We start from the raw sequence: 27,398 nt of genomic DNA on the forward strand, positions 1-27,398 counted from the left end.
AATAATAATAAAAAGGAAGCTGACAGAAATCAAGTTCTGAGTCAGTTCTGGAGGTAAGGAAACTTCATCTCCTGCTTCTCATGTTTCCAGAGGACAGGTAATATATTAATCTTCTGGAGAAAAGAAAGCATCCAGGTTTTCCTGTTTCACTCTGTCCCTCTCTCATTTATCCCTCCTCCAAGCAGGAGTGCTCTCTCTGAGGGACAGACCAAGGAGACACTGGCCATGTGCGGCCAGGAATTCCCAGGCTTATTCTTTGGTACTGCCTGCCTTCTGGATGTATGAGCTCTTTTTCTCTCATAAGTGGGTCCTCTCAGACACAGAAGGCCTTCATCTCTTTAGTGAACTGAGGCTGCAGGTTCGAACTCCATTCCCTAGCCTATCTTTGCACTACTCGTTATGAAACTGATGTGTTAATCTTTCTGTCTGCTGAAGCCACTCTACGCAGTGATGAGCCCACATAGATCCACGGCACCTTCTGCGTTCCTGGTTTAATCAGGCAAGGAAACAAAGAGCAGAATGATCAGAAAAGACAGACCCAGATGCTGTGTCTCAGTGTCACAGGACAGCAGGGGTACTTAGCTGCTGGTAATCCATCCACTGAAAATCTTCCTCCATTCTTGGGGCTGGAAGGATGGCCCAGTGGTCAAGAGTGCATACTGCTCTTGCACAGGACCTGAGTTCGGTTCAATTCCCAGTTCCCAGGTTGAATGAAGCATCCTTAATTCCCACTCAACTCCAGCTCAGTTCCAGGGCATCTGATGGCTCTGACCTCCATGGGAACCTGCACTCACATGCACATACCTGCCCTACCCCCACTACACAATACACATAATTAAAAATAATAAAAATTTCATCTATTCCTGCCTTTTAATACTCAAGTTCCTCAAGAACTCAGTTTCTTTCATTAGATACTCCTAATTAATATTTGAATATATAAAGAAAAAGATTGGTTTAAAACTTTAAAAAGATTACCTTTTGACCATGCTAAGCTTCACCAGCATTATACTAACATTTATAATTATAAGACCAACAAAGAACTCACCTTCACAGACTGGCTGTTAGCACTTTTGAGGTCAATGTCACTGTAGGCAATGGTAAGTAAGGGAGTATATATGTTCCCATTTTTTGTGTTGGGTACAAGGCGTATGCTATTAAAAGAAAATATACTCAAAATTATAAATATACTTAATCCTTTAAGCATATACTTATCATTTCTTTTGAATTCTGTATAGACTTTCTTTATATTTTAGACTCAGCCAGTCCGTAAGGCTGGAGGAGGCTAATACAAACTAAGTGTTAAGCCATAGCTCATCTTCATTGTTTTATATATTGTTATATAAGAACTGTAACACTAAAGCATGCTGCAGGAGACTGAAGCCCTGTTGGTGCAGGCTCTGACACTACAAACGAAACCGCTGAAGCACTGGGACCGTCTTTAAGGGACAGCGGAAAGAGCTGGGTCACATGACACCCAAGGAATGGCAGACAGAACGTGGATCTTCACATAAGAAAGACAAAGTCTTACTAAAATACACGTTACATCTAGTTTTGCTGTAGGCCCAATTTGGCAAGTACAATGTATTAGTGAACCCAAAAAGAAACATGCCAGCATGGCCTTACCAAGAACGAGTCTACCCTAATTAGGTGTGATTTCATTTTTATTAGGAATTCCACACTGACAGATTGAACAGAAGTCAAAATGCAATACATATGGATGTCAGCATGATGTATAAGAAAACTCTCACAGTGCCCAACTCATAAGTGAAAGACTACTGTATTCAGAGCATACATTATAAAACACTGGAGTGGGGACTCAATTACAGGCTGCACGGTACTGCTCTAAGGTAGGGTATTTTAGAAAGAGGGAGATGCTGCCTACCCTGGGTCAGTCTAGAGAGGCAGCCATGAAGGAAATGGAGGTGAGGAGGCTGAACTCAGACTCATTTCTCAGCTCTTATTAAAGGACCCATTTCAGCTACTGGTCTTAACTTCCTTTCTCCTTCAACCCACTGTAATTCACCAGGTACAGTGACCTAGAGCATGAATCTGGGCAAACCCCTGAGGTCCTTCTGATATCCCTTTATCCCTTACCCTTTATTGGTCTATGCCAACCTAGACATAGCTAAGAAAACCTTCCGTATTATTTCAGCTCAGTTCTCCTTCCTGTTTCAGTCTGATAATTCCTGGCAAAAACTCTCCTTACGGCATTGTCTTATAAACTCCCAAGTCTAACTTAGTCATTAGGCATGTTTACCTCAGTGATATCTGGGTAGCAATTCGAATTACTCTTGGCTGACTTCCTAGGTCATTTTCTCGTCCACTGACTGCATCCACCAAGAAAATGCGCCGAGTGAGAAGCCACTTGCTGGAGCTACTGTCTTTTATTACAAAAAGGGAAAAATGGCATTAGGAAAACTGCTTTCCAACTGCCTATGATAGCACTCACAACAGTTACTGACAAAACCCAGATCAACACTTAGTATTTTGTTTCAAGTAAGATGGCCACAAAGACCTGTTCCTGTAAGAACTGTCAGTCTTCTCTGCTCCCTGCCTGCGTCATATTTTGTAGCACGGATAAAAACAAAAGAAGTTAGCCTGTCCCCAAAGAGGGTCAAGAACAGGGAAGAAGAAGTCAGTTTGCAGTTCTACTCATTTTCCTCGGGCTACTCTCTCAGCAAGGGTTGATTCTTAAAGTTTTGAAAATCAAATTAATAAAAGGCCGAAACACAGCAGCCATCCTACTACTTTATTGCACTTTGGGGCACACTATATAAAATCATATACTAAGAGGATCCATCATTATCATCATCACTGGTTTACCAAAATTATCCTATTGGTTTACATCTACTGAGTTCAGCTATGAGAAAACAAGAGGAGAAAGTCTTACCTTGGTTCACAAACATCTTATTGTGTTGAAGATTTAGGTTTAACACAGGGACAGCCCAAATATAACGGTGTTGATCTTCGCCAGTATATTCGAGATAAACGTCATAAAATATAGGACTGGGAAAGTCAGCCAGGATTTTAGAAAGAGAAATTTCACACTAGGAAGTAAAATAAAATAAAAGCATCAAAATTAGAAAGTATATGACCATTAAACATTTTTTTTTAATTTTGTGAAGTATCTTTCAACTACATTATTTGCATGCACTTCCAAGAGACTTCCAAAACATGAATTCTTAAAGGCCCTACTCAAAAAAAAAAAAATAAAAAATCCAGCCAGTAAAGAACTTCTGTTTTTAATCTATACCATGAGGAGGAGATCAGCTTTTACTTTTAATATAAGTGCATATCAAAGACGAGGTTTAAAAGCTGCTGTTGTCCTCCAGGACCAAGGACAACTCTTTCTCCTGATGTACAACCATGTATCTGACTGGCTCCCTCACAGAGGTGAAGCTCATCTCTCACTGTTCCCTACCAGTCTATGTTCATCCGTTCACACTAATCCATTACAGTTCCTTACCATGTATACGCCAGGCCATTCTATCTTCCCACCATTGCAAATGTGGGTTCTGCATTCATTCCTTTCTTACTGTGCTCCATCCAACTTATGTTATTAGATAACCTGAGCATCACTGACTCTCCAGTCTTTCTCTGTTTCCCTGAGAATTGGTATTGTGTGCATATCTACATATAATACATGGACAGCTCTGCCATTCTCTGTCTATATAGGTATTTTGTTTAGTGAGCTGTGAACTACTTTTATGAGTGGCAACCAGTTACACTGCAATAATCATTATTTTAAACCTAGCAGAACATTTACGTGATGCAACCATTTTAATAATCACCTAATACCATTGGGTCCCATTGAAGCACATATACCAAGTACCTCACATGATGTGTTAGGATTGAACGGGACGTCAGTGATAAAATGCATCATCAGGTACGTAATGCCTGCTGATCCCCCTGCTCACTGTAGCTCATGTTGTTAGAAAAGGATGATGGTGAAACACCCTGTAAGTCGTTTCTTATCTAAGAACAAATTCATGTTTATGGTAGAAAATTTGGAAAATAAAGGAAATGAAACAAAAATCAACTCTGACACAACTGTCCAAAATTGATCAATAAAAATGTTTATTTTCTTCCATTAGTTGCTCGTGGTGGCACTGTTCACTGTGGTTTTGTTCTATGTGTACGCACATACAAATTAAGAAACATTTCTATATGCTACTGAGGATCTTTCAAATGTTAAATGGCTCACAATATTCCTTTGTACCATACTACAACATCCAAGAGAAAGTAAGTCATAACAGGAAGGAGAAAGGAAGTGTGGAAAGAGAGGGATATATTAAAAGAAAAGGAAGGAAGCACTGTTATTTTATTGGGAGGTAAAGTGAACAGGGAATTACATTTTTAGTAGTCACTAACTTTATTATAACGCTTTCAGGAGTAGCATTATGTTTAAGACACATAAGCCTAGATGCAGATAAACAATTGACTATGAAAATCTAACATTATAGAATATTTAAAACTCTGTAGATGCCAATGTACCTTTGTCTTGATGATTAACATTCTCTGTGCCCAGATAATACAAGATTTATGAACTAATGAAATTGTTCATTGCCACTAAAAGAATTTCTGATGAAAAGAAATATCCACCTACCATTGCAGTTACTAGAGAACAAAGTGAAAACACAGACTGTCTAAAATACACACACACTCACAGTTTGCTGGTAGGTCGTTCCAAAAGAATAAGCTGCATCCAGTCTTGTCTCTGTGTCTGGACAAAGCTTTAGCAGAAGAATACAACTGATAAGTATCTCTCTCAAGTGATTTCTTTGCTGAAAAGTTCTCTGGCTCCTATATGAACATATGTTTTATTTTCTACTAATTTAATGTGCAAAGGCCATAAAAAAAGGTAAGGGAGGCTGCTGGGTGGTGGTGGTGTACGCCGCTAATACCAGCACTCAGGAGGATCTCTATGAGTTTGAGGCTAGCCTGGTCTACAGAGTGAGTTCCAGGACAGCCAGGGCTAGGTTAAGTGAGCTTTTTTTGTTATAACTAAAAAAACAGTTTTAAGAAATTCCAACTTGGGGCTGGCAAAATGGCTCAGCAGGTAAAGGCACCTGCCACCCAGCTTCTCTGTCCCTGGGACCAGCATGGAAGAAGGAAGAGAACTGACTCCCACAAGTTGTCCTCTGTCCTCCACACATTACATGTGTGCATGAATACACACACACACACACACACACACACACACACACACAATGTAATTTTAAAATTCTAATTTCAAGCATCAGCAACACCCCTCCCCTACACCACACTAGCGTCCCATCACAGTCTCTTCAAGCAATACTCTAGTCTGTTCCTTTTGTCCTTGCTTCAGACAACAATAAAGTGCATTAGTAATATTTTAGCTAGAATCACACTTACCTGTAAAACACCACCTTCTAAAGTTTGCCATTTGATAAAATTTCCTCTTATATCATAGGAAGCAGCAACAAAGTTCAGCTTTATGTTTTGGTTAAAGAAAAACAACAGTAAAATGATGTCAAATTCTCTATGGAGGGCATTTTTATTACTATCTTGTCAATGTTAACACTATATTTGCTGAAAAATTAAATTCAACTAAATTTATGTGAACGTAAATTAACCCACCATCTCTACATGTAAACACACTGTAGGACAGGACTGGGGTTCGGCAGGAGCATTACTTGAGAACCGAGAAGGACACTAGTGGTAGGCACCTTCCTCTCAGTCTGTTAATGAGCTGAGTGCCCCGGGAGGTATAGTATCTCATTCTGGAAAGCTCAATGGGTAGAGGTGGCAATTAGGAGCTGTGGGTGCCATGAAGTGCAGAGAGCCTCGGGCAGTTCTGTGAGCTGTCTAGAAGGGAGGGCACGTACAGTGAGATGAGTCTGCACTTGGTGATGAGGCCTCTCTTCTCAGCCCTCCAAGTGCCACCATAACCACAATCCAGTCACCCAAAGTAGGAGAGCCTAACTCTACACTATGCAGTTTCTACAGCGGCTAACATTTATACAGTTGAACACGTACTTTTAAAAATAATCTTGGAAATGAAGAAGTGTGACTAGTAACTGTCCCTTTGTCCTGACACTGGGGATTGGGGATTGAAGCCAGGACCTTGTGTATGTCAAATAAGCACATCACCACTGAGCTGTATTCCCAGCCAGTTACTTCTTATCTTAAAGTTAGTAGATCACATGTAGTTATCCCTCCAGTGATATGGAGACTTGTACCTGGTTTTGTCCTTTAAAACTGAAGTTTGTAGGAAGAGGGGTAGAACCAAGAATTTGAGGTGCCAATCCAGGCTGGTCTCCATAAAACAGCCAAGGAAGGTTCTGTCTCCTATGAACAACGAAACTTGTCTTAATAAAAGGAGGAAATAGCTCATGTGACTAACATTTGTGAAAATAACTGCACTGAGTTCATTTGAGAACATTTTATCAATCCAAATCTCCTTACCAGAAAGGGATAGAATGAGCACTGCTCAATCCGGCAGTACTTTCGAAGATATAATGGAACAGGCGACATGCATCAAATGTGGTAGAGTCGTAAGAGTTCATGTTCATCACACACATATTTCCAAGAGCTTGGCAAGATGTCAGGTTGGCATGCATCTACACAAGGAAGTGGAGCAACATTAGTAGTGTAAACAAATGTTGATAGAAAAATGATGTAGCCGATTAAGTAGATAATGAACTTTTAAACACTCTTATTTATGTGTCTGTGGACTTTGCCTGTAAGTGTGTCTGCACCAAGTGCATGCCTCATGTCAGCAGAGCCAGAAGAGGGCTTCGGTTCCCCTGGGACTGAAGTTACAGAGAGTCGTGAGCCACCATGTGGGTGCTCAGAACTGAACCTGGGTCCTTTGCAAGAGTAGCCAGGGCTCTTAATTGCTAAGCTATCTTGCCAGCCCCAGAAAATAAAATCTTAATACATGAAGATGAATAATAAGAATATTTTAATTAAAAATCTTAGGAAAAATACTAGCATGAGTACCTGAAAGAAGTACAAATATAGAGATTGATATTTTTAAAAAAAACTATTAAATAGTTATATTTCAAGGAATATTGTGATTTATTCCACTTTGAATTTATTCCACTTTGCTTGAGTAATTTGTTTTTATGAACAACAAAATCAAATCATTAGTTGAGTTTAACCTCTCAACTTCCTTTCCCAGTTTTCCCTATTTGGAAAATGCAACTCTACTTTGTTACTGAAGTAGGAAGCTTGAGGAAGAACTTACCTTCCTGCTGCCCAGTCTGCGCATCTCCACCCACACCCGCGCTCCCCTCAGATTACTCTAACATGACTCTAAAGGATCTCCTTGCTCCTGCTGTTGCCCCAACAAGTCTATTCTTTGTGCCACAGCAATACTTTCCAAATCTGAAATCGGATTATGACCTCTGGTGTAGAAATCCTCTAGCTCCTCCCCAGAGCCACTCACTACACTCTGGCTCCACCTCCACTTCCCCTGCGCAGGCTGCATCACTTCTAGCTTCTTAAGTGCCAGTGAGATAGAGAGTCAACTCTTGGTGCCGTGATCTTTACTCCAGTGGTGGTCTCCTCTCAGAACACTCTTTCCCTTTGTACTTACATGGCCTACTAGCACTTTTTTCGGTCTTTGCTCAAATATCACTCTCTAAGAGACGTAAGCCTTTACCACTCTAGATAGCACAGCACTGGCCAGGCATGCTGGTGCACATATTTCATCTCAGTACTCAGGAGGCAGAGATAGGTGGATCTCTGTCGGTTTGAGACAGCCTGGTTTACAGTGAGTGAGTTTCAGACCAGCCAAGGCTTCATAATGAGATCCTATCTTAAAAACAACAACAACAACTAAACAACTTAAAAAAAAAAAACCACCAAAAAACAAACAAAAAACTAAAAAGATACACTTTCTTTGTTCCTTATTCTGAAGTATTACCTTCATAAACTATTAACGACCTGGCATTTATTTAGACCAAATGTAAAGAGGAATGATAAGCACATTTTGATTACTTACATGAGGGAGTTTTTTCTGTCTTAAGCTGAGAACAGGCCTGGCACATACCATGTCACCCCTAAGATCCTTCCTAAGTGACATTCAGTTTCTCCAGACAGTAAATTACAACTGAGGTGCTTTGAATGAAGATCACCCCATAGACTCATATGTTTGAGTACTTGGGCCCACTGGATGGAGCTGCTTGGGAAGGGTTAGGGGGTGTGGCACTGGGGTGCTACCTGCCATTCCCAGTGTTCTCTCTGCTCCTGCTGTGGATTAGAATGTGAGTCTCAGCTGTCCCTGCCACCATGCCTGCTCTGCCATCAGGAACTCTAACCTTCTGAACTCTAGGTCCAACTAAATGCTTTCTTCTAGAAGTTGCCTTGGTCCTGGTGTTTTGTCACAGCATCTGAACAGTAACTAAGACAACCATCAAATAACCCTAGAGACAATCAGTATGTGTAAACTACATAATAGTTTATATATTCCATTTCAACCAATAGAGAGGCTTTATTCTTTTTATAGAATCTGACTAAAGAGGTGTATCCACTGAGAAAACTTTTATCTAAGTAAAAAATACTACTATTTATCAATGTGAAATTGATTTTGAAAATATTTAAACTTACCCAGCATGCAGCTGCTGCTGCCTGCAAATACTTGGCAAACCATTCTGAGTTTAATGACATGCCCTATAAACAGAAAGATGGAGGTAGGTTTAAATTCAAAGGAAGATTCCTTAATCCTATGTGTTAGGAAGACATTAATACATATATTAACTGAGAAATGAACAATGCTAGTTTCTTGTTATTAGAAAAACAGTTTACTGGAATTTAAAAAAATGCTGATGATGTCTTTCAGTACAATTAAAGCTGTGTGACAAAACAATGACACGTAGACAAAGGATGAGGTGACAGAATATGTCTACACTCCCAAATTACAAAAAAATGAAGTGGAAAAAGAAAAATGAGAGTGCCTGATTGAGTGTGAATGGTTCGTATTTGTTGATTTAGGATTATGGTAAGTGTATCAAAATGATGAGCACTGAATTAGGAGAACCACTGCTACACGATGGGAAAGTTGGGCTCTACAGAGTAATATCTGACATTTCCAAAATGGTGTTTTGTAAACAACGAAGGACATCAGAATAACCCCACACCAAAAGGTACCTGATTTAACCAAAGGCAACCAGAACCACCAGGAGACCAGGACAGGCATGCATGGTTTTTGTTTTGTTCTGTTTTATTGAGACAGGTTTCACGGAGCCCAGATTGGTCTCAAACTCACTACATAGCCAACTGTGACCTTGAACTCCTGATCCTCCTGGCTCCACTTTTAAGTGGACTACAGAAGTGTGGCATCAAACCTGTTTTCATAACTGATTTCTGAGAAATGTAGGTATAAACCTCTGGTCAAAGGCTGAGACTCTGAGAACATAAGTGTGAGTTACAGATTAACAGGGGAGCCACAACCAAATCATCTAGAATGGATTCTCAGCCATCAATATTTAAAATACAATTTTGAGGCACTGTTTTCATCTCTTTAATAAGTAAAGTTTTCTTTTTTAGGAAAAAGAATAAATGCATAGAGTGAGGTTGAAGAAAACACATACATGCACAGTTAAACTCACACACATATTCACACATGCACAGTTATACTCACACACACATATTCACACATGCAGTTAAACTCACACACATATTCACACATGCACAGTTATACTCACACACATATTCACACATGCACAGTTATACTCACACATACATATTCACACTTACACAGTTACACTCACACACACATATTCACACATACACAGTTATACTCACACACATATTCACATATACACAGTTATACTCGCACACACATATTCACACATGGACAGTTATACTCACACATACATATTCACACATACACAGTTATACTCACACACACATATTCACACATGGACAGTTATACTCACACACACACACACATATTCACACATGCACAGTTATACTCACACACATATTCACACATTCACAGTTATACTCACACACATATTCACACATTCACAGTTATACTCACACACATTCACACATGCACAGTTATACTCACACATACATATTCACACTTACAGTTATACTCACACACACATATTCACACATGGACAGTTATACTCACACACACATATTCACACATGCACAGTTATACTCACACACACATATTCACACATGGACAGTTATACTCACACATACACATTCACACATACACAGTTATACTCACACACATATTCACATATACACAGTTATACTCACACACACATATTCACACATGGACAGTTATACTCACACATACATATTCACACATACACAGTTATACTCACACACACATATTCACACATGGACAGTTATACTCACACACACACATATTCACACATGCACAGTTATACTCACACACATATTCACACATTCACAGTTATACTCACACACATATTCACACATGCACAGTTATACTCACACACATATTCACACATGGACAGTTATACTCACACATACATATTCACACATTCACAGTTATACTCACACACATATTCACACATGGACAGTTATACTCACACACATATTCACACATGCACAGTTATACTCATACACATATTCACACACGCAGTTATACTCACACACACATATTCACACATGGACAGTTATACTCACACACACATATTCACACATGCACAGTTATACTCACATATTCACACATGGACAGTTATACTCACACATACATATTCACATATACACAGTTATATTCACACACACACATATTCACACATGCACAGTTATACTCTCACACACATATTCACACATGGACAGTTATACTCAAACACACATATTCACACATGCACAGTTATACTCTCACACACATATTCACACATGGACAGTTATACTCAAACACACATATTCACACATGCACAGTTATACTCTCACACACATATTCACACATGGACAGTTATACTCACACACACATATTCACACATGCACAGTTATACTCTCACACACATATTCACACATGGACAGTTATACTCACACACATATTCACACATGAACAGTTACACTCACACACACATATTCACACATGGACAGTTACACTCACACACACATATTCACACATGGACAGTTACACTCACACACACATATTCACACATGGACAGTTACACTCACACACACATATTCACACATGGACAGTTACACTCACACACATATTCACACATGGACAGTTATACTCACACATACATATTCACACATGCACAGTTATACTCACACACACATATTCACACATGCACAGTTACACTCACACACATATTCAAACATGGACAGTTACACTCACACACACACATATTCACACATGTACAGTTACACTCACACACATATTCACACATACACAAATGTTCTTTATGGCAGACTGTTAATGAATAAACATGGAAGGATGTCAAAGGGAAAAATCACAAAAGCAGACTAGCTAGTACATTAAGAAAGAGCCAGTGCAGTGTAACCTTTGAAATTCTCCTCACACCATCTACAGCCATACCAGTCTGACTGTGCTTCATCTCAGAAGCTAAACTGGGTCGGGCCTAGACAGTCCTTGGACGGGAAACGTTCTCCTCAAAAAAATCACTCGTCAGCCGGGCAGTGGTGGCGCAAGCCTTTAATCCCAGCACTCGGGAGGCAGAGACAAGCAGATCTCTGTGAGATCGAAGCCAACCTGGTCTACAAAGTGAGATCCAGGACAGGCATCCAAACTACTGAGAAACCATGTCTCAAAAAACAAACAAACAAACAAACAACAACAAAGCACTCTTCAATTACAAAGGAAACGGTGAGTTTAATGTACTCATGATAACTTCATGGCAGGTGTTCAAACTCAACAGTATCAGGATGGGAGAGGTAGACAGACTCCGTATCCTCTCTGACATGGTGTTAGGTACTGAGTTGGGCACACCATTTGCTTCTTTACTGGCTTTCTAGCAAGCATACATTGAATGTGATGAAAGACAGGACAGATACAGGCTGGGATTGTCCCACAGATGGTAAGCCTTAGAACCTGAACTGTCAAGTTCATGAAAGACTGGGAAAGACTGAGGACTTATCTCATAGTGGAAAATAAAAAAGGATATAACCTCTAAAAGCCTGGCAATTTCAGGGAAAAAAAAGACATTGCTGTGAGTTCTTGAAAAATTATACTCCGTGCCCCCTCTTCCCGCCCCCACCCCCAAACAGGGTTTCTCTGTGTAGGCCTGGCTATCCTGGAACTCACTCTGTAGACTAGGCTGGCCTCAAACTCACAGAGATCCGCCTGCTTCTGTCTCCTGAGAGCTGGGATTAAAGGTATGTGCCACCACCTTCCAGCAATTTTAGTTTTAATTACATGAAAAAGTAAATACATGTAAATTAAAAGGATGAGCTAAAGTACAGAAGGGAGTACATTTTTAAAATATAGTGCTGGGCTGTCAGACTCATGGTTTTAGCTATTTGTATTTTAAAGTGATTTACACATAAAGATTTCTCAGTTTGTCTGAAATTAATCAAAGGAAGAAATGCAGGACAACTTTTCTCAACCAAACAAGCAAAAAAAAAAAAAGAACCAAAAATACTCACAAGCTCTCCATAACGTGCTGTGGAAATTACACGTTGATGAAAATTCCCTGTGTTGCTGAAACATAATCCACCTGCCTTCACAAATTGATAAGAGAAAAATATCTAATTATAGAAAGGTTTATCTATTGAATTAAAGTATCTACTGGTACATACTTCACCCCCTTGATTGTCCTTACTAGAACGTGAGGCTCTGAACATGCACAAGACCTGCTGGTGTTCACAAACGTGGGTTCACAGCGCACACACCTGGTCAATATAATACAAATCATTTTAAAATGCTGATGAGTGACACTGAGCCTAATGTAACTGAGAACTTCTCTCCCCTAAATGACACATTAGAACACAGTAAGTCAACTAAGTAATTAATTATATAAGCTTAAAACACTAGCCTGCCTTTAAAGAGTTCTACATCATTATTATAAGGTAAAGTATAAATGACACTGGCTAATCATAGAGGACCATTTTCTTAACTACATACATGAATGTATAGCATGAGTAACATTAAATAGCAAAGATTACAGAATCATTAACAGAGCCCATCAAACTCATATAAATGGCACTAATCAATTTGCACATGTAGGCATATCAAACCCACCTTTTCAGTGTGAGCTGAGAACACATGCATGTTTAGCCTTTCATCAAACCTGCAAGAACACTTTAGTCTATCATCTCTGTTGTCTTCAATTAAGGAATGAGATGGAGAGAGTAGTGTGGACTAGTGGGGATTGAGATGGGCTCATATGGACATCAACTACCTATGAGATAGACAGGTTAAGAAGCAGGCTATAGCACGGCATGAAACTCAGACCAGGCTGGGGAAGCATTAGAGGGGAAACTTATAAATCAGTCAGCCTGGGAGCTCCAGTCAGTCTGAGAGAGAAAATCACCTGCTGCCCAGTTTCACAAGGAGATCTGTTACCTTCTACAATAAACTTAAGAAAGTAAAGAGAAAAACAGTGCCAAGAGGCAAGTTATCAGCACACACTTCTGAAAACACTGGAAATGCTGGACTAGGTATAGTATGTTTACACTAGAGGAATGTGTAGAGAAAGGGATGTGCTTATGAATTTATGTGCATGTGGTAAATGCACACATAAAAAGGGAACAGAAACAATACAAAATTGGGCCACAAATCAGTGTACCTGAGTTATGACAACATTTATTAATATGCCCTTGTGCTGGACTGAATGAGAATGGCCCCCATAGGCTCATATATTTTAATGCTTAGTCATCAGGGAGTGGAACTGTTTGGGAAGGATTAGAAAGTGTGGCCATATTGGAGGAGGTGTGTCACTGGGGTGGGCTTTTAGGTTTCAAAAACCCAGGCCAGGCCCAGTCTCTCTTTTTGCCTGTTGCCTGAAGACCAGCATATAAGGCTTTCAGCTCTTACTCCAGTGCCATGCCTGTCTGCTTGCCACAGTGATGATCATGGACTAAGCCTCTGAAACTGTAAGCAAGCCCCTAATTAAATGCTTTCTTTTATAAAAGTTATCATGGTCACAGTGCCTCTTCACAGCAAAATAACAGTAAGCAAGACACCCTTCTACATAACACTGTAATATAAAATGGTTTTCGAACCAAACTTTATACATACTATTCTATAGCTTATGTACAAGTTATATAACAAAGAACAAAAATAGCTTCCTTTTGCAAGCAATTACTCCAGCACTATGCTAAGACCTTTGCACATTTATTTTGAGGCAGGACAGCTTCTGAAACCTATGAAGTGAAGAGTATATTTCCATTCTAAATCCAAGGGATTGTGACTACCTAGTCAAGTTAGTAGAAGGCTAATTGGAGACTTGAACACAGTTTTTCATGGAATCTGAGTCTCAGCTCCTTTAATGTCTATTCACATACTTTTTTGAGATATACAGCTGGTACACAAAAACATGATGCTATTAAGGAAGTCCGTTTTTAGTATACCACTTACCTGGTTCCTAAAGCATTGGCTTTTGTAAATGAGTTCTCCTTTTCATCACAAAGCTCGCAAGTGGCTTGGGATAACAAAGACCCACTGACATTTCTTTCCACTGTACAAAACACAAGCAAAATGATGAACATCATATGATATACTCTGAAATATTTACATAAATGTATAATTATTAGTATTATAATAATTCTCAAAGCAACATCATTTGCTTGAAAGGCATGTCAACCATGTATATATAAAGTATACAAGGAAAATCTTCCCCACTCCAACTGAAAACATACAGAAGCCAGTTTTCTAAGGGATTATAACAGTAAATCAACATTTTTCCTAAACAAAATTAACATCTTTCCTGTCACACTGGGATGAGGAAACATATTATCTTCATAGATTGCTGGCCAGTTTCCATAAATGGGAGGACTTTTAATAGCCTCCAACTCATATACCCCACCCAGCACTAGACTTGATTTTTAGATGTAAAACCTACAGAAGCACTTACACCAGCACAAAACAGTCTTCACCAGATGGTTATTGTATTTGGTTACACGGTATTGGGTAGAGCAGAACCAAAATGTCTAAAATAGCAGAAGGGTGATACACCTATGATTAGCTTTTTTCAAGATATAATAGATTTAGCCTCTGAATTCTGTGATTTTTTTACTATTTAAAAAAATTGTAAGCCACAGGCAAGGTGGCACATGCCTATCATCCCAACACTTGGGAAGTAGAGGCAGGGGCATCAGGAATTCAGGACATCTGTGACTACACAGTGAGGCTGCCAGCCTGGTCTACATGAGACCTTGCCTCAAAACAAACAAGATATCATACATCCCACTTGTAGTGCGAAGGGAGGATTTACAAAGGTGTAAAGAGATAAAAGAGGGTGGAGGCTGAGTATAATTATAATTAGAATACATTATATACATGTACAAAATTGTCCAATCAACAAATTTAATTAATAAAAAGTAAAAACACTATATATATCTTACTCAATAATTTGTAGGATGATCCTTATATTTATTGAATAATTTGGACTTCTAACTGCTGTCCACATTATGAAAATTTCTTTAGTTTGCAGTTAGGTTCTAGGTACTCTGTGTAGGTGGGTAGGTGTGACTATGCATGGGTATGTGGAGACCAAATGTCAAATGGATGTTTTCCTTTATAATGTTCTGCCTATTGTTTCAAAGTCTTTTGCCAAATCTGGAGCTCACACTTTAGGTAGAATGGCTACCCATTAAGTTTCTGGGATCCAGGCTGTTACACACACACACACCCACACACACACACACACCCACACACACACCACTCCTGCTGGCATTATAGATGTGTGTACACATTGGCTTTCACATGGGTTCTGGGTATGTAAATTCAGGTCCACATGTTTGGCCTCAAGTACTTAAATTAACCCACTCAGCCATCTCTTCAGCCTTGGATTTGGGGACTTTTATTTTATGACATTTAAATGTTTTATGTAATCAAATTTATCAATTTCCCCATCTTTGGCTTTATAGTTGTTTTTCTATACTTAGAAAGATTTACATACAAAGAATGTAAGTTTGTCTTTATTTTAAGAATTTTCATGTTTTACAGTAAATATTTAAATATTGGATTTACTTGGAATTTACAGATTGAGGTAGAAACCCAATTAAAAGTTTTTTTAGCACCATTACCAGTTAACCAGTCTCATCCTTACTGATAATGCCAGTTCTTCATACCAAATGGTTGGTGCATAACAAATGACTGGACTCATTTTAATTCTGTCTTAAGTTCCACACATGCTGCTGTGGAAAGCAAAAAACATAGAAAATATCTGACAGTACAGTTTCCTCTTTCAGAATTCTCATGTATTTTGTATATAAACTCGAGGATCTGTAAATCATCTGGGACAAATAAATCCTGGTAGATTTTATTATCAATATCATTCTTTAATATACAGGCTGGTAGGACAGATGATAGTTTTTATATTTAATCTTCTCAACCAAATACAAAGAGTGTATTTTCATTACTAAGGCTTGCTTTTGGCAGTCTCTCTGAAGCTGCATGACATTCATCTGACCTCAGTCTTTCTTTCCTTTATCTTTTTTTGATGCTGGCCAGAGCCACATGGTTGACCTCGAGTCAGCTCAACTCAGCAGCATGGCACAGTATGGCTTTCCCTTCCTTCCTCAAGCCTCCTCCTCTGGGCAGCAGCCAAGATTTACAGCTTACCTGCCCTGAGGTGTTTTCCTTTTAAACTCTAATGAAAATTTTCCTTAGCTTTTAAAAAAAAAAAAAAAGGCCTTCTTTCAAAGCTCATTTACATATATCTTCAATTAATTTATCTTGTACATTTCTTCTAAAGTTTGATTCATTCTTTATTTTCTTACATCACATTTTCTAACAACTTCTTTTTTACATAGACTATAACTTCTGAATATTAATTTTGCAACTTAAACTCTGTGTTTATAGGAATGTTTAATGATTTCCTTGGGTTTTCCAAACATACAATGACTTTATATTCAAGTAATGACTTTAAAAAAAAATCTTTTCTTTCCTAAGAATACTTTTGACTTTTACTTGAGTCCAGCAGTTTCTATCCTTTTCCAGGTACTGACATTAACGGACATGCTTACTACTCTTCCCTCTCAGGAATGAGTGTCATGTCTGGTGGTGCACACCTTTAAACCTAGCCCTTGGGAGGCAGAAGCAGGAAGATCTCTGTGAGTCCAAGGCCAGCTGGATCTACAAAACAAGTTCCAGGACAGCCAGGGCTATCTAGATTCCCTGTCTCAAAGGAAAGAAAAAAAAGAACCAGGGGCCAGCAAGATTGTTTGGAGTACTGTCTGAGGCCCACAAGGTGGAAGGAGAGAACTGACTTCTGCAAGGTGTCCTCTCAACTCCTGACAAGCACGCACTATGCAGGAGCACATCTAAGAGCTTATGTGCACATGCACACACATAAATAAATAGTGTAATTTTAAAAATTAAAAAGAATCATATTGACTTTGGAGTTGAGATATGTATATCACGTTTTATTAAAGAAATATCCATCTAATGTTGAATTGGGAAGAATTCTTAAAAATTTCTTCTCAATGTCTACTGTGTTAAGCATCATAAAATTTTGTACTACAATAATTTTTTACACAACTACAAAGCATTTAAGTTGATGTCCTTTACAAAATAAACAAAAATAAATATTCATCACTACTATTTTGTAAATACTGTTCTTACCTAATATATGACCAGTAGGACAGTGGCATTTTCCTTCAGCAGTAAAGCCACTAGGGCAAGAAATACAGTCCCAGCCATCTTTGGTAACGCCTTTCTAAAGTTAAAAAAAATAGATTTTTTTCTTAATTAACTTCCTTTTAAATTGATCATATAAATTCAAAATTGTCAGCTTTGCATTCACAAATATAAAATACAACAAAACTCAAGACAATTTAATAAATAAAAAGCCATTTATCAGTTTACTGTTACCAGTTCCACAATATTCTAATGTTTAAAAATTCAAGTTTATTGGCCTTTAAAATTTAAGTTACGATTCCAATGATATAGTTAGTAATTTGATTCAAGAGAATTCAATAGAATATTTATCTAGTAAAGTGGACTAGCAAAGGTTTTAAAGTTTGATATCATGAAGATTTGACCTTCTCATATTACATGGTTTAGGACAAACCAGGAATAACAGTCATTAAAATTATAGTCTTGAAAAAAACCAAAAAAAAAAAATACAGTTATGACTGAAATCCATAGAGACTAATGCTAAAATCAAAATAATGACACCAATTAGACTTTGTTGAAGAGACTGGACTTATTTACAAATGTTTCTACATTTGGTCTGCTTGTTTAACACTAAAAACGACAATAGCGTCAATAATATCACTGGAAAATAAACTTGCCCCGGAACTATGTTCTATCCACGGCTCTCATCATCAGTCATTCAGCTATGACTAGAACTTCCAAAACATGGACTAAATATAAATATGGCAACCGGATCTACAGGATGAGCAGTTCCGAGGATAACTGCTAATGATAATGGATTCTCAGACTAATAGAATAAGAAACATTACAATAAAACTCAGAACTGTTACAAAGACTCCCAATTAGCTAAACTGATTGGAAAGGAAAATATATTTCTATTAATTGAAAATTAGCCTATGAAGCAACTACTAATTGATTTAATTTCCCCAAATCAGTATGTAATGAAGAGACTAAACAAACTGCAAAGCATATTTGAATTTTTATTGATGCAACTGGCACTGCATAAACTTATTGCACTTTGTATAGCATTATGAATATCAATCATCATGTGAGAGTCCTGACACCATAGGTCTAAGCCATCTATATTAGAGATCCACCCTGAATTGCTCTATGTATGTAACGCTCACCTTCTCTTTTTTCTACCTGAGTTACTCTATGAGGAAAACAGAAACAATTTTTCACAGCTTGGTACTTTGGGATATCTGACTCAAACACTTTCATAACAAAATGAATTTCTGCTTTTTCCCTGAAGTTTTCATGTAGTTTTATTGATCTCTCAAATGTGCAATAATAAAGTTAGCTTAATAACTTTAAAGTTGTGGAGAAATGGGAAAGATTATACTGAAGTTTAAGAGAGAAAGACATTTATTACTTTTTTTCCAAAAGTTATTTTAAACTAAGTTTTTCATACCATGTTTTCTGGACACTTTTTACAAATAATGGAAGGTCCGCCATTATTAGAGATCATACGATATCCTGGTAGACATACACATGAAGTTCCTGAAAGGGAAAAAAGCCAATTTTGTCCTTAGAAAATGAAATTTCAAGACAAGGAAACTTAACAGTTCTTAAGCTCTCGAAGCTGGGAGGGGTGGTGCACGCCTGTAACCCCAACACCTGAGAGGAAGAGGCAGGAAGATCAGGCAGGAGTTCAAGGTTATCCTCGCTACACAGGGAGTGGGAGGCCAGTCTGGGCATCATGTGTGTGTGCACGTTTGTGTGCAGTGTGTGTGCACACGTGTGCATGTGTGCGTGAGTGGGAACATTGAGTGGGTCACTGAACTTCAGACCTTGGTTTCTTACTTAGTAAAATGGAGAAAATAACACTACCTATCTAATAGCATCAAGACTTAGAAATACGTCTGGTATTATGTTGCTACTATTTAAATTGTAATTATTATTAAACTATGAAAACTATTTTCTTGTCACTAAATCATACATGTGTGTTTAATGAATTTTGTCAATATCTTATTGGAAAATTAGTTTCACCCAGTTACTCTTTGTTGAGAAAGACAATAAATAGTGTATGGTATTTGCTACTGAACTTGCTGGATAATTAAGCTCTAAGGACCCTAAGCAGAAACAGCACCCATAGGAGTCTATGTACAACACACACACACAGACACACACACACACCCCTTTCTGCATAACCATGGAACAAATACAATGTAGAACACGTTTTCTCTCACACTTCCTCTCCAGACACCCTGCTCTGCACTGCTCAATGACTGAATTGAGATCTAAAGATGACAGTTAGCCAAATTGAGATTCAAAGCTTTTAGACTTTAGTAAACAGAAAAAAACTTATTCTGAGTAGTTTCCGTGAGAACTAGACTAACTGATGCAATTTAGCAGAAAGATGAACCTAAGTATAAAAAGACATTAGTGCAAACAGTAACCATCAACAATAAAAGGGGTAGGTCCTAAGGAAACCTGTAATCGATTCACAGATGGAGAGTGCGGGAAAAGAGACAAGAGCTCTCTTAGCTTCCAGTGTACATCATACAAATATCACAAAATCTGGGTTTCAATTTCCTTATGAGTACAGTGTACAGAATCTGATCATAGTTAAGGTCGCCTACAGCTCTCAATTTCTTGAATTTGGGAGTAGGGTCACAAGAGAAATTCACATTTCCCCTCTTTCTTTCCTGTCAGCGTGCCTCTCTCGTCACCCCATGTTACCTCTTTACTATTTCTATCCTAGTTTTCTTAGGAGGCTTTCCAGGTACTATCCTAAGGATTCCATTCCAGGGACCAATGAGTTCCTGGTTAAGGTGGAGTGGTGGGACCAGAGTTCCCGATCTTATCAGTGGGCCAGTGCAATCCTCCCAGAAACCCTTTTCTTAGGCATGGCAGCTGTGAGTTTTCGGAAATACTATTCTAACAAAATATCGGGCTGTCAAGTGTGTCTTTTCGGTCAGGGTCCATCCATCCCAAACCGCCTCACCTAGGCTATCCCGCCTCTGGTTGGCGCCACAGGGCTCACAGGAGAGCGCAGAGATGTCGAAGTACTGATTGAGGCCGCACGCCTCCGGCCGCCGGAAAGGGAAAGAGAAGACCTGGGCCCATGAGACTTCGCAGAGGACCAAGAGAAGGAACGCGATGCCAGCCGGGACCGGAGAGCTAGATTTGACCGCCATGGCCGCCGCAGGCCCAGCACGCGTCACCATGGTACCCGCTCCCGGGTACGCAGGCGCCGGCTCCTCCGCGGTGACGCTAGTGAGTCCGCTGAGCTGATTGGACAACTGGGTTCAGGACCGCTCTTTGCCCCGCCTGGTTGCTAGGTTACCACGCACGCGGGAAAAGATGGGTTAGGCACAGACTAAAGTAGGGGTGGCTATTTCAAATGTATTTTTAAGTTACCATTGTGCCTTTCTCAAAAGACTAACATTGATTTGGTTTCTAGAATGTCTGACAAAAGAATTGTATACTCTTAAGGGATTCCCCAAAGAGAAAAATCTTTTTTAAAAAAAGCTTTTGAGACATTATTTTATTGAACTGGAAATAACTTATTTGGATACATTTAAAAGCATGTGGGGGAGTTAGAATGGTTGGAATTAATGTGTGAAAGCTTGCCATGGGTGCGTTTTGACTCTAGTTTTCCTTGATAAGGTGTGTACTTGTTACTGGTCTCTGGAGGTGATTAAAGCCATGATATGTACTTCCTGTCCACTGTGTAAATTAAATGATAGAGTTCCTCTTCATGATGGACCCACATTTCACACTGTGCCAGGCACTTGGCAACTTTAGTCTTAAGTTTTCATAACAGCTTTTGGAGGAAGTACATCCGAATTTTAATGAAAGTGGAAATGAGAATATCAAAAATGTTAGATGCTGACAAACCTAAGATTTATCTTTATTTTGTCATTCCAAAACTTGTTATCTCTTCACTGCATTGAGTGGCTGCTACATGAACAGTTGCAGAAAAAGAGGGCTTGTTTACACGCATCATGACTAGCTAAAAGTGAAACTATAGTTACATACCACCTACATCAGAATTACAACTTTCCAACACCTTTGGCCATTGAACTTAACAAAAATTCTAAGAAACAGTTTATCTGTAGCACAAGGACTCGACATATATGAACACAATTATCTTCGAAATAACTGTAGATACTGTAGGCTTACCAGGCATTACGAAAGTTAGGGAAAATACGTAAACTAAAACCATTAAGTATAAATTTGAGATTGTATCATTTGGATTATTTTTGTTGCAAATAATCAAAGACCATGCAGCTTAAGCCAATTCATAACAGTTTAAATGAAAAAAAAAAAAACCTTAAGTCTGAAGGTATGTGGTTGCTGATGTTTGTTTAGTGTACTGGGTCATCCCTCTTAATTGTAGGGGGTTGCCATATGCCAGACATCAAGTTTCAACTCTAAGATCTGAATAAAGAAAGGAGCTGAACAGCAGGTATTTCCTGCCCCTTTAATCAAGCACACTAATACTCGCTCATATCTTCTGCTAAATTCCTAACATGCATATATCCTTTCAATATTTTTAAGCAACCCTGAGCAAGCAGTACAATTATCTTCATTTACAAGGATTAGAGACATGCTCAACATTACCCAGTTAAGATATAGAAGTCATTCATGAAAGTGGCAGAAACTAGGGGTATGGAGCTTAAGGACTTAGAGAGAAATATACCAGAGAAAGATTGACTTCTGATAGAATATAGACTATGATGTAGGCACCAAACTATGCTCTCTCTATAATACCAATGTTAATTAATATAAATATTAATAATGTTAACATTAACCTGTTATATCTTTTTTTTTTTTTTTTTGGTTTTTCGAGACAGGGTTTCTCTGTGTAGCTTTGCGCCTTTCCTGGAACTCACTTGGTAGCCCAGGCTGGCCTCGAACTCACAGAGATCCGCCTGGCTCTACCTCCCGAGTGCTGGGATTAAAGGCGTGCGCCACCACCGCCCAGCTTGTTATATCTTTCTGTAAGTCATTATTGATCTATTAAATGGAGACAAGAATTAGAGCTTTAAAACTTAAATTCTCGCCTTGCAATTTGCAGAAACAAACTTTGAATTCTGTACATTTAACTGCAGGAGTTGTTTAACCAAAATGTTGTGCCCCCTAACAATATAAATGCTGCAAAGGGGGTTAAAATAGAGAAATAGTCTTTGCAGCTAGCACCTGAATGATCATGTGTTACTTCTAAGAGTATGATTTTATTACAGTGTTTGAGAAAGAAGCCATTCAGCATTAATGAGACATAAGGAGCAGATAATAATTATTTTGAGAAAATTTTCAAAAGAAATGATGAGCAGAAGAATTTTTTAAAAATTAAGTATAAAGGCAATATATCTGTAAATGAAGAGGAAATGCTTGAAGGAGGAAAGATTTGAAATAAATACGTATTTTCTCTTGTTCAGAAAAAGACTGAGGTGGAAGCTGGGAGGAAGAACTTCACTGGGGGCAATTCATTCTTTTGTTGCCTGTTCTATTTTATGTGGGTCCCTTGAAGGCCAAGGGCCACTCCAAGATGAACTCCGCTCTCTGCAGCAGGGAGGTCCAGCTGCTGATGGACTGAGTCTTGAACAGCCATGCAAATGATTATTTCTTGATTTTTACACGAGAGTTGGTTTTTGGATAAAGCAAGTTGTGCATATCAAAGTCCTTGATCTAATCTATGTTCTTCTAGAGGAAAGCATTACACCCCAGCCATTTTAGTCCTCACTGTCTACTGTTTGCAGAACCCAATAATTCACGATATCCAAGTGTGCCAGGATAGTCTTGTGACCAAAATCATGCAAAGGCTGTAAAACTCCTTCAGAAAAACAACTCTGTTGATCACAGAAAACAATCACTGTTTTCCTCAATGATTTCTTCAAGGTCTAAGTACTTCTAGAAAATAGCTGTTCATTCTGATGTTAACTATAGACAGAGTGAAAACAACTATTTGCTTCTAATGTTTACCCTAGATGCAATGATTCTATTAGAGTTCCACTATATTCTTTCTCAGAGTCCCCAAAGAAGAGAGGTGAATCTAGCCAGAAATAAAGCCCAGAGTGGAGATGAGAGAAATCAGGCATGATCAGTTTTCTGGGAAAAGAACATGAAAACAGATATGAAATATTTTGAAATAACATGGTAATTGGAAGGGTAGTTGCTTTCAGATTTGAAAAAAAAAAGCTGTATTCTATAACATAAGAGTAAATCGTTTTGGCATGGGTGTAGGGAAAGGGGCTGGCTAAAGAAACCCACCCTGACCCTGGAGCCCAGAACCAGGGAAAGAAACACAGCCTGGGTCTGGGACCTTAGTCAGAGAAATGAACACTTTATCCCCAAACCCAGAACCAAGAAAACATGCCCTGACTCTGAAATTAGTACCAAAGTAACACTCTTGGTCCTTAGAATCAGAGTCAGTGAAAGAAATGTGCCCTGGCCTTAGAAGTAGTGTCAAAAAGCCAAGAAAGGCCAATGAAAGAAACACAGTTTGGCTCTGAAATCAGGTCCACCTCTTTCCCCAGCCCACAAAACTGACCAATCCCTGGGCAGAAAAAAAACTAACCAATCACTGGTTGACTCTGCCCCAAAGACATCCTATATAAACCGTACTAACTGTTAAGTTGAGGGCTGTTCTCTCCACCCTAGCAGAGGCAGCTACTCTCCTTTCCAAATAAATCTCTTTCTCAAAGGAGTTTTGGGTGTGAAGATCTTCATTCACTGTCGTAGAGAAGAACCTTGCTGAGACGTCCCATAGTGGACAGAGCAAGGGAGAGCTGAAAAAGTAACACTTTTCTCTGGAACCCAAGGAGATTGCTACAATTCTGCAGGGGTTTCCCCTTTACAGAGTGAAGCAAAAGAAGCAACATCTTAGGCTGGAGAAGCAGAGCTCTGCTAGGAAGCACCCTTAAGTGGGGGCTGAGTAAAGCTCAGCTGTAGCAGCTCTCCATGAGCAGAGCAGGATTGCTATATCCTGCAGGGAGACCATCCCCCACCACACCAGGTATATCCTGATTCCTGAACAGTCAGGATACCCTTCCTGTCCTAGCAGCTCCAGGCCTGACTCTCCCCAACAGTCAGGATACCCTTCCTGTCCTAGCAGTTCCAGGTCCGACTCTTCCAAACAGTCAGGATACCCTTCCTATCCTAGCAGCTCCAGGTCTGACCTGAACAGTTAGAATAACGTCCCCTCCAAGGAAGAGCTGTCCTAAGCAGCTCGAGGCATCTGGGATACCTGTAAGCAGCTTGAGGCATCTGGGATACCTTGCCCTCCAGTCATCAGAGCTGTCCTAAGCGGCTTGAGGTATCCAGGATACCTCACCCTCCAGGGCTGCTGTCTCATTGCAGTTCCAGCCACCACCTGACTCCTCGAGTGGTCAGGATACTTCTTCCCCAGAGTTGCAAAACTTACAATGGGGGCAGCTAGAGAATGAAGTAGGTGAGTCCTACAGTAGAGGTGAACAGTGTGGGGAGAAGATGGGGTCATTTGCTTACCTCTTGAGTTGGGGAGGAATGGCAGCCATGGATGTGGACCAGGTCCAGTGCTTGGTGAAGAAGTTGGAAGTGGAATTTAGGGTTGTTCACAGGATTAAACTGAACTGAGACATAAAATTATCTGAAAACAGAGCCTTCATGACAACTCAGAAAGTCACTCAGCCTTGGAGGTCCATCCAATATTTTGGGACATCCATTCAGCAGTTCTGTGATTTGTCCTAAATGTCTGGAAAGACCAAAGACTCTCCATAGTTCAGTGTGATTATTTTATGACCTGTGTTTTGCTGTTCTGAAAACTATGTTTTCTGTTTGTAAAAATGCTTAGGTGCAATAATGAGAACACCATGTGGTATCACCTTGACAAAAACTTCTCTTTTTATATTATAATGGCATTATCATTTGAGACAAACAGGAGGGACTAGAAATACAGACATTTACTTTCGTGTCCTATTTGGAGAAACTCTGTGTGAACAATGTCAGCCCAGAGCAATGAGGGAGGTAGCTGGAGGCTGGCACTGTCTGTCAAGTATGTTGAGAGTCTATGAGCATTCTTGTACAGGTGAATTAAATCCTCATTAAATCTTGGTTGAAGTTTTTGTAAATGTGGGTGAAGATCACTACAAGTAGCCTTAGACGAGAACCACACATGGCGTCTATTCTCACCTCTTGTCCCCTTCAATCCTGCAGTGGTTCCCTTCCTCTTCCCTAATAGACTTTTTTCTACCTATTTACATGTCCTTCTAACAGACTCACACTTACCAATGTGTGTGTGTGTGTGTGTGTGTGTGTGTGCGCGCGCGCGCGTGTGTGTGTGTGTGTGTGTGTGTGTGTGTGTGTGTGTGTGTGTATGTGTGTGTGTGTATGTGTGTGTGTGTGTGTGTGTGTGTGTGTAGGTGTAGGGCACAGGCATGCCACAGCACACACATGGAGGTCAGGCGACGACGACTTTGTGGAGGTGGTTCTCTTCACTCATGTACGTGGGTTCTGGGAATTGAACTGAGGACACCAGGCTTCTCTAGAACTACTTGAACCCATCTCACCACCTCACCATCCACTGGCATCATGTTTTGAGATGTGGTGTTCATTAGTTAGAGCAGTGCTCTAAACATTTGATTTCGTGCAGAAAGCACACAGTGTAGAGTTGATCTCAACTTTGCTGTCAGTGTTTCTTCCTTTTGCTGAACATTGCCACTTGGATCATCAATTGTGTACGCTTGACGTGCCGTAGGAGTTCAGAACCCTCTCTGTAGTGCTCTCTGAAGAAGTCATCAGGGCTCAATTCCTGGATTTGTCTTTTACCATTTATATTACTGTGGTGGTTTGAAAGAAAACGGACCCCATAAGTCTTGTTGGAGGAAGTGGTCACTGGGGGTGGGCTTTGTGGTCTCAAGTCACATCCAGTGTGCCATTCACTTCTGCTGCCCTTGGAAAAGGATGTAGAACTCTCAGCTCCTTCTCCAGCACCATGTCTGCCTGCGTGCCACCATGCTTCCTGCCATGACGATAATCTCTAAGCTGCAAGCCAGCCCCAATTTAATGTTTCTGTGGTTGTGGTGTCTCTTCACAGCAATAAAATCTTTTTTTATGGTGTCTCTTCACAGCAATAAAACTCTAAGGCAATTACCTTGGCAAGGCTTTATAATTCCCTATGTCCCATTTTAACTTATATATAAAATAAGAAAATAATAGTATTTACATTTGAACAAAGTTCTGAGACTAAAATGAGATAATGCACAAGGCCTGGGACATAAAACCCTAATAAATGTTAGTAAGCTTTTGAGATCAGGATTCTGAGCCCACAATGCCAGGGCCAAAGCCAGGATTAAATATCTGATACATAGTTCAAGAATCATGCCTCTCATGACATCCTCTGCTTCTGTTGGGATCAACTTGACACTCAAAGAAGTCACCAGGACTTTTAATACTTTTTTCACTGTCATTGTTTATCTCAAACCAAAGAGGCACGTACTATTATTCCCATTTTAGAATAGCAAACTAAAATGGCCCAGAAACATCTTTTTTTGTTTGTTTTTTTTTTGTTTTGTTTTTTTTTTGTTTTTGTTTTTCCAGACAGGGTTTCTCTGTGTAGCTTTGCGCCTTTCCTGGGACTCACTTGGTAGCCCAGGCTGGCCTCGAACTCACAGAGATCCGCCTGGCTCTGCCTCCCGAGTGCTGGGATTAAAGGCGTTCG

At 39.4% G+C, this 27,398-nt stretch overlaps 1 protein-coding gene across 1 annotated transcript in view; it reads right to left on the reverse strand.

Moving 5' to 3' along the window:
- Positions 1-20,951, reverse strand: part of Tmem67 (transmembrane protein 67) — a 41,501-nt gene extending 20,550 nt beyond the window's left edge. The window contains exons 1-14 of the mRNA XM_059253872.1: positions 20,700-20,951; positions 19,164-19,252; positions 17,720-17,813; positions 14,510-14,609; positions 12,753-12,822; positions 12,577-12,651; positions 8,578-8,640; positions 6,430-6,584; positions 6,204-6,312; positions 5,377-5,454; positions 4,668-4,733; positions 2,891-3,047; positions 2,258-2,381; positions 1,046-1,151 (exon numbers count right to left, since the gene is read on the reverse strand). Of these exons, the coding sequence (XP_059109855.1) occupies positions 1,046-1,151; positions 2,258-2,381; positions 2,891-3,047; positions 4,668-4,733; positions 5,377-5,454; positions 6,204-6,312; positions 6,430-6,584; positions 8,578-8,640; positions 12,577-12,651; positions 12,753-12,822; positions 14,510-14,609; positions 17,720-17,813; positions 19,164-19,252; positions 20,700-20,922 (1,509 nt within the window). The 5' untranslated portion in view covers positions 20,923-20,951. The remainder of the gene's footprint in view (positions 1-1,045; positions 1,152-2,257; positions 2,382-2,890; positions 3,048-4,667; positions 4,734-5,376; positions 5,455-6,203; positions 6,313-6,429; positions 6,585-8,577; positions 8,641-12,576; positions 12,652-12,752; positions 12,823-14,509; positions 14,610-17,719; positions 17,814-19,163; positions 19,253-20,699) is intronic.
- Between the last annotated feature and the right edge of the window lie 6,447 nt (positions 20,952-27,398).

This window comes from Peromyscus eremicus, chromosome 2, assembly GCF_949786415.1.
Source record: "Peromyscus eremicus chromosome 2, PerEre_H2_v1, whole genome shotgun sequence".
In the NCBI taxonomy this organism is placed as follows: Eukaryota; Metazoa; Chordata; class Mammalia; order Rodentia; family Cricetidae; genus Peromyscus; species Peromyscus eremicus.